At 38.8% G+C, this 16,038-nt stretch overlaps 1 protein-coding gene across 2 annotated transcripts in view; it reads left to right on the forward strand.

Moving 5' to 3' along the window:
• The window catches only part of LOC126627206 (probable cyclic nucleotide-gated ion channel 20, chloroplastic), a 61,649-nt gene that overhangs the window by 22,917 nt on the left and 22,694 nt on the right, over positions 1 to 16,038 (forward strand). Inside the window, exons 1-5 of one of the 2 annotated variants that reach the window (XM_050296658.1) lie at positions 7,469 to 7,610; positions 12,878 to 13,406; positions 14,008 to 14,199; positions 14,404 to 14,502; positions 14,630 to 14,767. In XM_050296658.1, coding sequence (XP_050152615.1) covers positions 12,894 to 13,406; positions 14,008 to 14,199; positions 14,404 to 14,502; positions 14,630 to 14,767 — 942 coding nt within the window. In that variant the 5' untranslated portion in view covers positions 7,469 to 7,610; positions 12,878 to 12,893. Of the gene's footprint in view, positions 1 to 7,468; positions 7,611 to 12,877; positions 13,407 to 14,007; positions 14,200 to 14,403; positions 14,503 to 14,629; positions 14,768 to 16,038 lie in introns of those variants that run through there. The other variant, XM_050296657.1, reaches the window with a different exon arrangement.

A 16,038-nucleotide genomic window follows, 5' to 3' on the forward strand; every position in this document is an offset into this window, starting at 1 on the left:
TATCTTCATATTCACAAGATTCATCGTAGTAAGCTCGATCCATGTGCTCACCGGTGTGTTTTTCTGGGATTTGCTCCTCAACAGAAAGGGTATAAGTGCTACCACCCTGAAACTCGTCATATGTATGTAACTATGGATGTTACCTTTTCCGAATCCGAGTTCTTTTATGCTTCGACTCCATCACCTTCCGATCACCCGGGGGAGAATATGAGTGGTGATCTTGGGTGGTTGGAAATATGTAGCTCAGGGGGAGTATTTATTGACAAAAAAAGTTGTGAAAGCTCTCGGCAAGACACTGCCGAGAATGTGAGTATCATTTAGCCAAGTAGCACTGAACCAGTTGAGTCTTCTAGGCAATGTGTTGCCGAGTATGATGCAGAGTGTCAGCAGGGAGTTGCCGAACCAGTTTCACCGCTCCAGCAACCATTAGCTACCGAACCTGCAATCCTCTCTCTCTTAAGCTCAATAGTGCCACCCAATATGTCTTCTCTGAATATTCCTGAGGTAAGTACTACTGATACTCATGTAACTAATCCAGATAATGTTATGAGTACATATAAGTTGCCGCCAAGGCAAAATCGTGGTGTTCCTCCTGACAGGTTTTCTCCTGAAGGAAAAGTGAAGTATCCAATAGCTAATTATGTGTCATGCTCAAACCTTGCACCAGAACGTCAAGCCTGGGTAAACAATGTGGAAGCAATCCAAGCACCAACCCGAGTTGATGAGGCCTTGAAGGATCCTAAATGGGCTACTGCGATGGATGAGGAAATGATGGCACTACATAAGAATGATACATGGGAGGTAACAGAGCTACCTAAAGGAAAGAAACCAGTTAGGTGTAGATGGGTCTTTACGATCAAATACAAGGCAGACGGATCGGTAGACAGGTATAAAGCAAGGTTAGTAGCAAAAGGTTATACTCAAACTTATGGTGTTGATTATCAAGAAACATTTTCTCCAGTAGCGAAGATGAATACAGTACGAGTTCTGATTTCTTTAGCTGCAAATTTGAATTGGCCACTAAAACAGTTTGATGTGAAAAATGCTTTTCTTCATGGGCACTTGGAAGAAGAAGTATATATGGATTTTCCTCCGGGGTACGATGACGGAGGGAAAACCGGAGTATGTAGGTTGCGAAAGTCACTCTACGGACTTAAGCAATCGCCTCGTGCGTGGTTTGGTAGATTTACCCAAGTTATGAGGCGGATTGGGTATTATCAAAGTCACTCAGATCATACATTATTTGTGAAACGAGGAAGTGGTAAAGTGACAGCCTTAATTATTTATGTGGATGACATGATAATAACAGGTGATGATTCGGAAGAGATGATGAAGCTAGAACAAAACCTTGCCACCGAGTTCGAGATGAAGAATTTGGGAGATTTGAAATATTTTCTTGATGTGGAAGTTGCTCGGTCATCTAGAGGTATTTTCTTGTCTCAACGTAAATATGTTCTGGATTTATTGAAGGAAACAGGGATGCTTGGGTGTAAACCCGTGGATACTCCCATTGTGGAGAAACATTACTTGGGAATTTATCCGAATCAAGAACCAGTGGATAAAGGCAGATATCAGAGACTGGTAGGAAGACTAATTTATTTAGCTCATACCCGTCCAGATATAGCCTATGCAGTAAGTGTGGTGAGTCAGTTTATGCACTCGCCAAGTGTGGATCATATGGCAGCTGTTATGCGGATTTTAGCTTATTTGAAGTCGGCTCCAGGAAAAGGAATTTTGTATAAAAATTCTGGTCATCTGAGGATTGAAGGATTTACTGATGCTAATTGGGCAGGTGATGTAACTGATAGACGCTCTATTTCTGGATACTTTACGTTTGTTGGAGGAAATCTAGTTACTTGGAGGAGCAAGAAGCAAAACGTGGTGTCAAGATTGTCAGCTGAGGCCGAATTCAGAGGTATGGCACATGGAATATGTGAAGTCCTTTGGTTACGTAAGTTACTTGATGGTCTAGGTTTCAAAGCAAAAGAGGCGACAAGTTTGTATTGTAATAATAAATCCGCACGGGAGATTGCAGAGAATCTGGTACAACATGGCAGAACAAAGCATGTGGAGGTTGATCGTCATTTTATTAAGGAGAAGCTGGAGAAGAAAATTGTTTCGATACCGTTTGTGAACTCGGAAGAGCAACTTGCGGATATCCTCACACATGCCGTGTGTAGTAGATCTTTTGGTGACTCACTTGTCAAGTTGGGCATGTGTGATATCTATGCTCCAACTTGAGGGGGAGTGTTAACGTGAGTGGTATTAAAAAGGGTATGTAATTATATTGTAAATATTAGAATTCTTTATTAGGAAGGTTAGTTGTGTGTCTTTTATTGTTTCCTTATAGAACAAGGATTGTATCTTGTATATATTGTCTATTATGCAATACAATGAAAATTAAGCCGTAAAATTCTATTGTTTTATCCATGACTAACATGGCTTATGAGCAAAACTCATTTTTGTAGTGCCTTCACATGTTACTCTTTTATCAGGAAGTGCTCATCATTCTAAAAATGTGCTAATTCAATCAATGAGTTTGCAGATCATATAGCCTATATCCTTAGATGCCCAGCCACAACATTAAAGATTGCATTATGATCTTGTAGCTAATTGGGAGACAAAAACTCAAACATTCATGTTTCCGTATCACTATGGCTTTGAAGCCCTCACATTCTGCAGTATACAACCACAAGTTCTGTGCCATATGTATACTAACATAAGAAAAACCTTATCTTTCACAAAGAAAGAGGCTACACAACCGCTAACAGAGACTTACTTCCTCAATTTAAAATGCAACTCGTTTTTTGTGCTACTTTGCAGAACCAAACTCATAAACCCATAAGCAGTTATTGATTCTGCCCAACTACATTATGCGCATTGCCAAAGTAGTTAAGTCGTTCTTACATATAGACTTAAGGGTTGCAATCCTTACCAATACTCAACAAGAAGATACGAAAACTTTAATCGCAGAAAAATATGCCCAGTTAATGAGATGCATCATACTCATATGAATAAATCAATCCATATATATATATATATATATATATATATATATATGTATCACACACACATTGGTCGAATGGGAATGAATTTCCAGGTAAACATTATATTTCATTTCTACGCCTACGACTTGTGATAAGTAACCTCTAGTGCATTTAGGATATAAATATTTATTATTGATCTTTGAAATTAAGAAATTTATCCATAAGACATATCACACAAGTCATGCAATTCATGCTTTCAAGATAACTTGCAGACATATATAGATGTAAGCATGCATATACATACCAGATCCAAATTACCCAAGTAAACTGCTCACGTCTTTCATCAAGTGATGCATTGCCCAGAAAGTTATAATTTTAAATTTTATCTTTTCAAAAAGAAACAAGCGGTTGATTGACACGCTCCACATGGATAATACCACAACATCATCCAACCCAATCAGACATTAAAGTCTTAATTGCATCAATTCTAAGCTTCACGTCAAATACAACACCATATGTTGTCCAAGACTTTTAAGGCCACAACCTTAAACTCTCAATAGGAGAATCGCGAACATTTATATTTCTGATTGTTCCATAGAGATAAAAATTTATGTCTTTAGATTGTTGGAGTAATATTAGAAAATATGAAAAATAACAATATAATTCTAATGATAATAATCATAAAGAAATTCACAACATCAATTACATATGAGATTAATATAAACAACTAGAGATAAAGTTAGAAAAACTGATAAACTTGGAGATGGAGGCTTGCATAAATACAATGTCCTAAAGACAGAATTTCACCCTTACTCTTGTGTTTGTAGTTCGATACGCGTCTGTCTCCCAGGATTCAACAATGTATAATCCGAAGTTAGAGCACTTCAATCTTCGGACTTTGGTGAACTTCATATATTCTGTACTCTCAAGACACGACTCAGATTTCTACTAGGACATTGGAGAAAACTCTTATTTATTTTTAATTCTATTAGACAGGTGGGATGCTTGAGTTTATATAGAACTCAAGGCACCATTTTTGAAACATTATGACTGTTGCCTAAAGTTTCAATGAACAGATATAACTCATGAATTTGAATTCAACTATGACACATGATTCTTATTTTTCATTCGTAAAAAAAATTAAATATTATAATATTAATTATAATATATAATTTCCAACAATATATACCGTGTAATTAAAGTGGTAGTAGTAGCTGCTAGATGATCAGTTGCTTTGAGATGGATGAAAATTATGTATGGGGACGCTACTGTATTTATGGATTAGCAAGAGACACTGATGATGAACTGGTCTTGGATATTCCCTCTCGATAATCGAAGCAGTTAAAGATTCGGATTAATTCTAGAACCACGTAAAGACTTGGTTGTAATTACGAATTGATTGAACTGGATAATAATTTAACATTAACTGAACTGGTCTTGGATTAACATTTATTATTAATGGTAAAACTAAAACATGCATATATAGGTGTTTTCAGTAACTAATCAAATCGATCTCAATTAAGATAGCCGGAATTAAAACTATAAATTATGAATACTTTGACACTTGAAATCAGAAGTTACTTAATGTTTGAATTTCCCAGCACGTAAATAATTTGATTGAGTCCTATTATTTGGTGTTTCAATATACAATATACAGTTTTGCTTGAAAAAGAACAAGTGAAGAATATCCGGTTAAAGATAACTTTAATCCCACGATTGTTGAGGGCAACTGACAAATGCAACAAAGAAAAACTACAAATTATGAATAAGTTGACACTTGAAATCAAAAGCTACTTATGTTTGAATTTTCCAACACATAAATAATTTGACTGAGTCCCATTATTTGGTGTTTCAATATACAATATACAGTTTTGCTTGAAAAAGAACAAGTGAAGAATATCCGGTTAAAGATAACTTTAATCCCACGATTGTTGAGGGCAACTGACAAATGCAACAAAGAAAAACTACAAATTATGAATAAGTTGACACTTGAAATCAAAAGCTACTTATGTTTGAATTTTCCAACACATAAATAATTTGACTGAGTCCCATTATTTGGTGTTTCAATATACAATATACAATTTTGCTTGAAAAAGAACAAGTGAAGAATATCCTGTTAAAGATAATTTTAATCCCACGATTGTTGAAGGCAACTGACAAATGCAACAAAGAAAAACTACAATCTGAGATGAAAAACTAGAATTTTAAACTTTTGGATCATACAAGTATCCGATTCAATCGAGGGTTTTTCTCTTTCTTTTTTTTAACTTTTGGGTTTTTTTCTGTGCTTTTTCTGCTCAACGATGCCATTGGCGTCGGCTTTTATGGAGATTCTGAGATGACCCACGATAGTTGAGGTGCTGGGGGAGTTGATGATGTTGATAACCCCTCTATCGATTGTTGTGATTGTTATTGGGGGTTTGGTTGGATGGGAGTGGAAGCCCAAATGGGAGAGCATTGGTTGGCCGAGAGAACTGAAGAGATTTTTTGTTCCTGGTTTTTGAGAGAGAGCTGGAGAGATTGAGAGATCTGTATTGGAAGCAGTAGAAGAGCTTTCCGCGATGACCAACACGTGGGTTTACCATTTAGAGAAAGGAGAACAATAGCTGGAACTCAAGGACGCATTATACCCACACACTCGTAGCACATAGATAAAACTGTCATTTTACTATTAAGATTGAAAAAAAAAAGAGCAAAAGAATAGCAAAACAGGGGATAAAACGTGAAAACACTGAATATTACTGTGTTATATAATACGTAATTTCCGTTCTTTTCTTCTCATTGTAGTAATCTTCTAGTCAGGGGTACTCATGTTTTCAGAAATTGGGCAACGAATAAAGTTTGACCCAAATCTAGGCTGAAAGATGTCCAATGCGAACCTGATTTCTCATGTAAATCCAAATTGATCAGAAGTGAACACTTAACAAAAATATGTCTACATTGGTGCACTTGAATTTTGAAGTGGTCCAATATAGAATGAGTTTTACTATAAGGAATATATGGTCGCGGCTTATTCAACTTCAACTATGAAGTGTTTAGACCATCTCCACCTTTGAGTTAAAACCTAAATTTTTTAGCCTAGAAAATTTAAGTTTTAATCCAGAAATTGTTTTTCTCCTTCAACCTTTGTGGGTTAAATTTTTAGCCCTAGATTATTAAAGAACGATAGCTGGAACTCAAGGATGTATTATACTCACGCGCGTACTACATAGATAAAACTGTCATTTTACTATTAAGATTGAAAATAAAAGAGCAAAAGAACAACAAAACAGGGGCTAAAGCGTGTAAACACTGAGTGTTACTGTGTTATATAATAGAGAGTTTTAACGAAACACTCTCGGTACTGTTCACTTTTAATGAAAAACCACATTTTTACATTTCTCTAGTACTATTCACTACACGTTTATTTATCATTTTTCATTAAAACTAAAGTTTTTTTTTTTCAGATTTTCGTTAGTTTTATTTTTATATAATATGTAATTTCCGCTTTTTCTTCCCATTGTAGTATTCCAGCCGGGTAGTCATGTTTTTATAAAGGACAAGGATTGTCTGCCCTTCCACTTCCGGTGCCCTCCCATGCCATCATGTTTGTATAGTCACGTTTAAGCAACGTCAACATTTTATATTACTATTTATTTTTGTCTTATTATCTCTATAAAAAAATAATATAAAATGTTAACGTGGCTTAACCGTGACCATACAAAACAGGAGGGTACAGAAGGGCATCGGAAGTAGGAGGACAGACAATCCTTGTCCTTCTATAAATTGGGCAACGAACAAAGTTTGGCCCAAATCTAGGCCAAAAAATGTCCAATGCGGACCTGATTTCTCATGTAAGTCCAAGTTGACCAAAAAACAAAAATATGTCTACGTTGGTGCACTCGAATTTCGAAGTGGTCCAATATAGAATGAGTTTTACTATAAGGAATATATGGGCGCGGCTTATTCAACTTCAAATATTAAGTGTTTAGGATTGGATGGAGGTCAGTCCAACTTCTCCTACCCTTGTCATGTAGTTACATCACTCTATGTTAACTGGAGAGGTATTAACTACGGAACGATTCAAACCTAACCCACTAATGTACAAGAACAAAAGTAAACAAGGAGGACACAGACTGTTCAGCTCCGACCCCCCCCCCATTTATTTACATCCCAAGGAGTCTTCTGTCCTGTTCTAAATTTGATCTCAAGTTGTCGTATTAAACAAATAAATATGCAGCAGCAACTAGCAAGCTTCTTTTATTTTTGTGTAAAATATTGTATTGACCGGTAGCAAAAACAAATGAAAACAAGGATAATCGTGTCCGGTCCGCCCTCCTTGCTCCCACGGGAAATTTCAAGCTCCTCAAAAATCCAATAACAAACAGTCAAACACCCCTTTGCCTGCGTTCCCTTGGAATTTCCAAGCTGCCCTCTTTATTTAGCCCTCAAGTCCTTTGCAGCTCTTTTATACTTGCCCCCCCCCCCCCCCTTTTCCTTTTCTTCTTCCTCCCTCCCTCCCGGTGATGAGAATGTATCTTTCTTTAGCTAGTACGCTAATTAATCAAATGAGTTAATATTCTTGGGTTTCTCGTTCAACTTCAAACCCCTATTAAGCTCTGCTTGTCTTTTCGAATTATTCAGGTAAGTTTCACACCTTTTTTTCAGGATTTTTGAACTCCAACTCAAATTACAATGTATGCTTTTTTGCTCTCTCTATTCTTTTGTTTTTATAATTATAAATGCAAATTTATGCCTTCAAACTAGAAATTAAAAAAATTTGGAAGCTGTAAGTTGCAGTAGGTTTTGTCTTATATTGTTTTTTGATATCTTTAAGCTTTGTTCCCTGCAGAAAACAAAGACTTTTTGAACCCAAATGGAGCTAACTAGCATGATCACTTAATAGAATTTGACAAGAATAAAATATCTCCTATTACTTTCTTTGAAATATATACATATACAATCCTATACAATCCTTATTGAATAAGGAAACAAATAATTAACTTTATAAACAAAACCTCCCTAATAAAGGACTCACGACCAACACTCCCCCTCAAGTTGGTGCATAGATGTCACACATGCCCAACTTGACAAGTGAGTCTTCAAACTTTCGACTACACACAACATGCGTGAGAACGTCTGCAAGTTGCTCCTCCGATTTCACAAACGGTATTGACACAATTTTTCTCTCAAGTTTCTCTTTAATAAAATGTCGATCAACCTCCACATGTTTTGTTCTATCATGCTGTACCGGGTTATCGGCTATATCTCTCGCTGATTGATTATCACAATATAATCTCATGATCTCCTTTGGCTTGAACCCAAGCCCTTCAAGAAGTTTCCGAAGCCAAAGAATTTCACAAATGCCGTGGGCCATACCTCTATACTCGGCCTCGGCTGACGATCTCGATACCACCTTCTGTTTCTTACTTCGCCATGTAACCAAATTCCCGCCTACAAAAGTAAAATATCCCGAAGTAGACCGTCGGTCACTCACATTTCCTGCCCAATCAGCATCTGTGAACCCCTCAACATTCAAATGTCCATGCTTCTGATATAAAACCCCTTTTCCAGGTGCAGACTTCAAATATGCTAAGATACGCATAACAGTAGCCATATGATCTACACTTGGTGAATGCATAAATTGACTTACTACACTCACTGCATATGCAATATCTGGTCGTGTGTGAGCCAAGTAAATTAGTCTCCCTACAAGTCTCTGATATCTCCCTTTATCAACTGATTCCTGATTCGGATCCAAACATAGATGATGTTTTTCAACAATAGGAGTATCTACTGGCTTACATCCTAGCATACCGGTTTCTTTTAACAAATCCAAAACATACTTACGTTGTGACAAGAAAATACCTTTCGAAGATCGAGCAACTTCAACTCCAAGAAAATACTTCAAATCTCCCAGACTCTTCATTTCAAACTCAGCCGCAAGGTTACTCTGCAACTTTGAAATCTCATCAAAATCATCTCCAGTAATAATCATGTCATCTACATAGATGATTAAAGCTGTCACTTTTTCCTGTCTTCGTTTAACAAACAATGTATGATCAGAATGACTCTGATAATATCCAATCCTTTTCATAACTTGAGTAAACCTATCAAACCATGCATGAGGTGATTGCTTAAGTCCATAAAGAGACTTACGCAACCGACATACTCCGGTATTTCTACCAACACTGTACCCAGGAGGAAAATCCATATATACTTCTTCCTCCAAGTTCCCATGGAGAAAAGCATTTTTCACATCAAACTGTTTTAATGGCCAGTCCATATTAGCAGCTAAAGATATCAGAACACGTACCGTATTCATCTTAGCAACCGGTGAGAACGTTTCCTGATAATCTACACCATAAGTTTGGGTGTATCCTTTAGCTACCAACCTTGCTTTGTACCTATCTATTGATCCATCAGCTTGGTATTTGACAGTAAACACCCACCGACATCCAACTGTTTTCTTCCTTTCTGGTAATGACGTCACCTCCCAGGTATTATTCTTCTGTAATGCCAACATTTCTTCATCCATTGCATTTGCCCACTTCAGATCCTTTAGAGCCTCCTCCACACGGGTTGGTACCTGAATAGCATCCATATTGTCCACCAAAATCTTGCGCTCTGATGCAAGACCATTGCATGAGACATAGTTGGCTATTGGATACTTCACTTTACCTTCCGGAGAAAACCTATCAGGTGGTACACCCCGATTGTGTCTCGGTGGCAGTATATATGTATTTACATCATTACTTGCATCAGTTACATAATCATCCACAATACTTACCTCAAGTATATCCAGAGAAGATTCATTGGGCAGCACAGTATAGCTAGAGAGAGGGGGGGTACGGTAGTAGTAGCAGAATCGGTAAGGAACGACTATAGTAGTATGTTCCTGCCGTGGGGTTGCTGAAGGTACTGCAGCAGTTTCTCCAATAGTAGTATGTTCCTGAGTCTCATGAAGCTCGACAGCATGTACTTCGGGAGGAAGTGGCGGCTCTACCATAGTATTTCTCTCTAGGTCCAACCATCCAAGATCACCACAAGTGTTCTCCCCCTGGTGATCGGAAGATGAAGATACGGGAGCATAAAACAATTCTGACTCAGAAAATGTCACATCCATAGTAACATACAGATGGCGAGTCTCGGGATGATAACACTAATACCCTTTTTGGTGAGACGAAAAACCAACAAAGACACATCGGAGGGCACATGGATCCAACTTAGTACGATGAATCTTGTGAATATGCACATATACCACACACCCAAATACCCGGGGGATGAGAGTAAGAGTAGACACCATTGGTACGTGTTGAGTGAGGACTTGAAGAGGAGTTTGAAAATCAATCACCCGAGAGGGCATACGATTTATTACATAAACAGCATAAGTAACAGCAGCTGGCCAAAAAACCTTAGGAACAGAGGCGCCCAGAAGGAGAGCACGAGCTGTTTCTAGGATATGGTGATTTTTCCGTTCAGCCACCCCATTTTGCTGGGGAGTATGGGAACAGGTCGTTTCATGGAGAATGCCTTGATCACAAAGAAACTCCGACAACTCACGATTAATATACTCACCACCATTATCAGAACGGAGAACTTTAATTACAGATGAATATTGAGTCCAAATCATCTGAGAAAACGATCGGAAAACCATACTCACATCACTTTTATTTTTTAAGACATATAACCACGTCATACGGGTGCAATCATCAACAAACGTAACAAACCACCGAATTCCAGAAGAGGGAACAATAGGAGAGGGGCCCCAAACATCAGAGTGCACAAGTTCAAACAGTAAAGCTCTTTTATTCATACTAGGAGGAAACGAAGCACGATGGCTTTTAGCAAGAATACATACTTCACAATGTAAGTCTGATTCATTTATTCCACTAAAGAGACTAGGTAACAAATGCCGTAAATACCCAAAAGATGCATGTCCTAACCGACGATGCAACAACCACACTTCTTGTAAATTACTAGATTGTGACGCGCGAACAGCATGAGCTCTGCTAGTAGCGACGTCGTCCACATAGTACAACCCCTCTCTCTTAGTGCCACGCCCAATTATCTCCTTGGTCTGAATATCCTGAAGTAGACAAAAGGACAGATACATTATAACAACACAATCCAATTGTTCAGTAACCTGTGGTATGGATAACAGATGATGGGATAAAGAAGGAACAAGCAAGCAATGATGTAAGGGAAGTGACGGAGTGAGATGCACAGTGCCAGCACCACACACAGGTGCCAGAGTACCATTGGCAGTTGATATATTTTTCTGGTGAGATGTAGTCATATATTGGAATATATTTTTATCATATGTCATGTGATCCGTTGCCCCAGAGTCTAGAATCCAACCTGTATGGTGCTGAGTTTCGGAGGCTAAGAGAACACGTCCCACGGTACCTGTGTCTGAAGACGAGTCACCCCTAGTACGAGTCAATAAGTTGTGACGAGGATCACTAGAACAAGGCACGACCTCCTGGGCTGTTGGTGTTGCCGCAGCAAGGGAGGCACGGCCTCCACTGGAACCCACTGCTCCACGCTCTTTGGCACGTAATTTTTTCTTTAATTCCGGAAACCAATCAGGCACTCCATGCTTAGTAAAGCACATATCCTCAGTATGACGAGTTTGTCCACAGAAAGTACACTTCAAATCATCTTTATTTTCTCGGTTGAAAGCACGAGAATTTAAAGATTGATTAGAAGAATTATTAGAGCGAGAAGCACCAGCTGGCCGAGAAATCATAGCCAGGGACGGCACCCCTCCTTGATTGTTACTACCACCCATCATAGTGGCATGTCGTTGAGCTTCACGCCGAACAACAGAAAACACCTCCCCAACAGATGGTAGTGGCTGAGTACGTAAAATATCACTACGCACTTTATCAAAGACATCATCCAAACCCGCAAAAAAAACATACACACGGTCAAGTTGAATTTCTTCCCAAAGGGTTTTGAAATCCACAGCACATTCCATCTTGATGGGTCTCCTTTGATCTAACTCCTGCCAAACGGACTTGAGATCCGCATAATACACACCAACTTGCCGACCTTCTTGACGAAGTCGGAAAGATTTAACCTTCAATTCATAAATTTGGGAAATATCCGAACCATCATAATAGGTCCGAGCCACCTCTTCCCAAACTTCTTTAGCAGTACGCAGGTGGATAAAAAATCCCATGATAGCAGGTTCCATGGAATTGATCAACCACCCTTTTACGATTGCATTCCCTGTCTCCCATGTCTCATAGTCAGCACTCTCCTCAGCAGGCTCCTTGATACTCCCAGTCACAAAACCCTTCCTACCTCTTCCAGCGATGTGCATCTCTAAAACCTTGGACCAAAGCGGATAATTTGATCCATTCAATATCACGGTGTTGGGTACAGCAGATACATCATGCTGAAGAACAACAGGATTCACGGTACGAGCACTTCCTTCCAATTTCAAAACACCACTACCTTCCGCAGATGCCATATTACCTTCGGGAACAAATCAGAGAAAACTGCACGTTGAAAAACAGTGTCCCACCACACTGCAATACACACGACACTACTACCCCCACTCAAGCGAACTGAGGTCTGCGGGAAGAAGGGCAGAACTAGTCCGGTGGGAGGAAAGGAAAAAGTAGGGTTACGGGAAAACAAAGGTTACGGGAGGAACTAGGGTTACGGCTAGGCTCGTGATACCAAATAGAATTTGACAAGAATAAAATATCTCCTATTACTTTCTTTGAAATATATACATATACAATCCTATACAATCCTTATTGAATAAGGAAACAAATAATTAACTTTATAAACAAAACCTCCCTAATAAAGGACTCACGACCAACACACTTATGTAATTCTAACATTGTACTAATCGTATAGTAATTCTACTCGAAAATCACAATCTTCGTTTTTAGGTTCGATTTGTGAGAAATGGCTGCTGGTTATAATGGAACTGAGGTACCCATCCTACCAAACACTCTTCCGCAATACTCAGAAGATAATGGCCAGCTACTGTTCGACACATTTGTGTCCCAAAACCGAAAGGCATCAGTTTCCATTCCCATGAGCTCTATGGACTCGGACACGTCATATGAAGGGGAACATAGACTTGAAGGTCATACTGGTCCATTAGGGAGCCAAAGCAAACCTCTTTTCGGACCTGTGAGTGGTCCATTATACACTAACGACAGGCCTGATAGCATTTTCCGGGCAGCTCAAGCTCTAACAGCAGGGCAAGAAGCGGTGGAACCTGCAGGAGAAACTTTTCCTTGTACCAATGCAACAAACCAGAACGAATGGACGGATGAAAACTATGCGGGTAAAAATGAACACTTGCTGAGATCTGGCCAGCTGGGGCTGTGCAATGATCCTTACTGCACAACTTGCCCAACATACAATCCCAAGGCTGCTCATCGAAGGACTTCAGAGATATTTGATTCCAAGGTGTTTTTCTCCCCCTAATCAAAGGAATTTTCTTTTAACTTGTGTACATTATTTGTAGACATTTAGGTGCTGTCTTTTATTAAATGCTATGCATTATTGCCACGTAGTAAATATGTCTAGTTCTGCATCTAATCCTGTCAAATGATTAGGATATTGCTGCATGGTAAAAGCTCATGTAGTATATTACACTACTTGATAAGTTGACGGGCGCAAGTGGCCCTTTAGTGGTGGAAAGGAAAAGTTGAGCCCTTGCATAACGACATGGGTTTGTACACCATCAGTGACTAATCTAACATCTAATCTAATAAAATATATCGTTTGACAATAAAAAAAAGAGTTGACGAAGGGCAAGAGAACATGACTATTTTTTGTGTTAACAATGCAATTAAGAGAGATTCTGGAGAGCATGAAATAATATCTGTACTTACATTCTCTGTGTGCAAAAGCACTTACAAAGCAGTAGTTCCTCTCAAGCTGCATTGTATATCTTTTTCTTTCTCGTCACTGCTTCCTTCCCTATTTCTTTTATTTTTTTGGAATGACAAGATATAAGCACTCCAAGAAACTTATGCATATTTCTTTTATCGTCAACTGTTTGTAGTTTTATAGTGCTCTGTATGGGGATGCCAAAGGCAGTGCAAGGAGTTTCTTCTCTTTTCTGCGTCCATATATACCTGGAGTTATGAACCCTCATGCTAAAGTGGTGCAACAATGGGATACGTTTTTCGTCATTTCTTGCATAATATCAATTTTTGTAGACCCACTGTTTTTCTTCCTGCTGCTCGTTGACCAGGTATTTCCTTGGTTCTTCCTTGTCATTTTATGATTTAGTTTGGAACTATCAGTTAGCCGAGAACTAGTTTGGTTTTCCAATTTACACACTTTAGGTATTTATTTGTAATGATAGATTTCTATGGAGAAGATGAGATATTTTTTTAGTTCACTTCGTTGTGATGTTGCTTCCCTTTGAGCTTGATTTCCCCGTCTTTGAATGCAGGATAAGAACTGTATAGTTCTTGATTGGCCTTTGACGACAAGACTTGTGATTTTCAGAAGCATGACTGATTTCATATACCTAATGCACATACTCCTTCAGGTAAGATTTCCTTCCCTCTCATACATTCAGATCGCATTTAGAAGTTAAATAAATGTTGTGGATGAGGTAGGTTGATTAGTCTCAACCCTTGACAGATAAATGAATCTCTCTCCCCCTCTCTCCGCAGTTTAGATTGGCTTATGTGGGTCCTGAGTCTAGGGGGGTTGGTGCTGGCGATTTAGTTGACCATCCGAAGAAAATCGCTCTGAATTACCTTCAAGGATATTTGCTACTAGACTTTTTTGCTGTATTACCGCTGCCTCAGGTAAACTCTCTCTCTCCCTCTCTCTCTCTCTCTCTCTCTCTCTCTCTCTCTCTCTCTCTCTCTCTCTCTCTCTCTCTCTCTCTCTCTCTCTCTCTCTCTCACACACACACACACACATACACACAAACACGAGCATGATATTCTGTATTATTGGTTTCCCTTGCTTTAGTGGTATTTTTTTACATCCATTTAATAGTTCAAGCAAGTTTTGTTGGGGCTTAAAAAGACTTCACTACTTTGGAGACGTTTATCTCACAAAGAAGAATGTAATGCAGCGGAATTAATAGGCAAGAGAAAGAAAGAACACTCAATGTATTACACAAGATTTTTATTCACTCACAAACTTAGTACAAGAGGAAACACTCAAACACTCTCACACTCTCACACTTCTTGCTCTCTTACTTGCTCTCACTTCTTCTTGCTACATTGCAACACACACACACACACCTAAATTTATAGGCAAGCAATAACCGACTCACCAAGTCGGTGCAATTGGACTAAGTTCCTCCTAGCCACAAGTTTTAATTATTCTAGAGTTTCTATAACAATTCATCAAACATCCTTGCCGACTTAATAATCTAAAATGCTAGAATTGTCTAGCATATTAATATGCATGCATGATGCACCGACTTTGGTGCTAGAATTCTCTAGCATTTCCTATGTATTCACCAACATGCTTCTTGCTAGAATTATCTAGCATTTGTATGAATCTTGTATTGCCTTTTCAACATGGGCTGGACTCGTCCCAAGACTAGATTAGAATTCAACATCCCCCCCTTAATCTTGTCTTGTGATGCCGATTGAGTTTCTTAATCTGACAAAGTCTTCTTGTTTGAGTGGCTTGGTGAATATGTCGGCGACTTGGTCTTGAGACTTCACGTATTCCACTTGCACATCCTTTCTTGCAATACACTCTCTTATGTAATGATAGCGGGTATCTATGTGTTTGCTCCTGTCATGGAATACTGAATTCTTTGCTAGAGCTATTGCAGACTTGTTATCGACATAAATCTCTGTTGGCTCTTCTTGTGGCATGCTTAATTCTTTCAGCAAGTTTCTTAGCCAGATTGCATGACAGACACAAGAGGTAGCAGCTACGTATTCAGCTTCGCAGGTAGAGAGAGTGACAATCGGTTGCTTCTTTGACATCCATGTGAATGCAGTGTCTCCCATGAAGAACACAAATCCAGTAGTGTTTTTTCTGTCGTCGGAATCTCCTGCCCAATCACTGTCGCTATATCCAACAAGTTTGTAGTTACTAGAACTTAAAT

Source organism: Malus sylvestris, chromosome 6 (genome assembly GCF_916048215.2).
Source record: "Malus sylvestris chromosome 6, drMalSylv7.2, whole genome shotgun sequence".
In the NCBI taxonomy this organism is placed as follows: domain Eukaryota; kingdom Viridiplantae; phylum Streptophyta; class Magnoliopsida; order Rosales; family Rosaceae; genus Malus; species Malus sylvestris.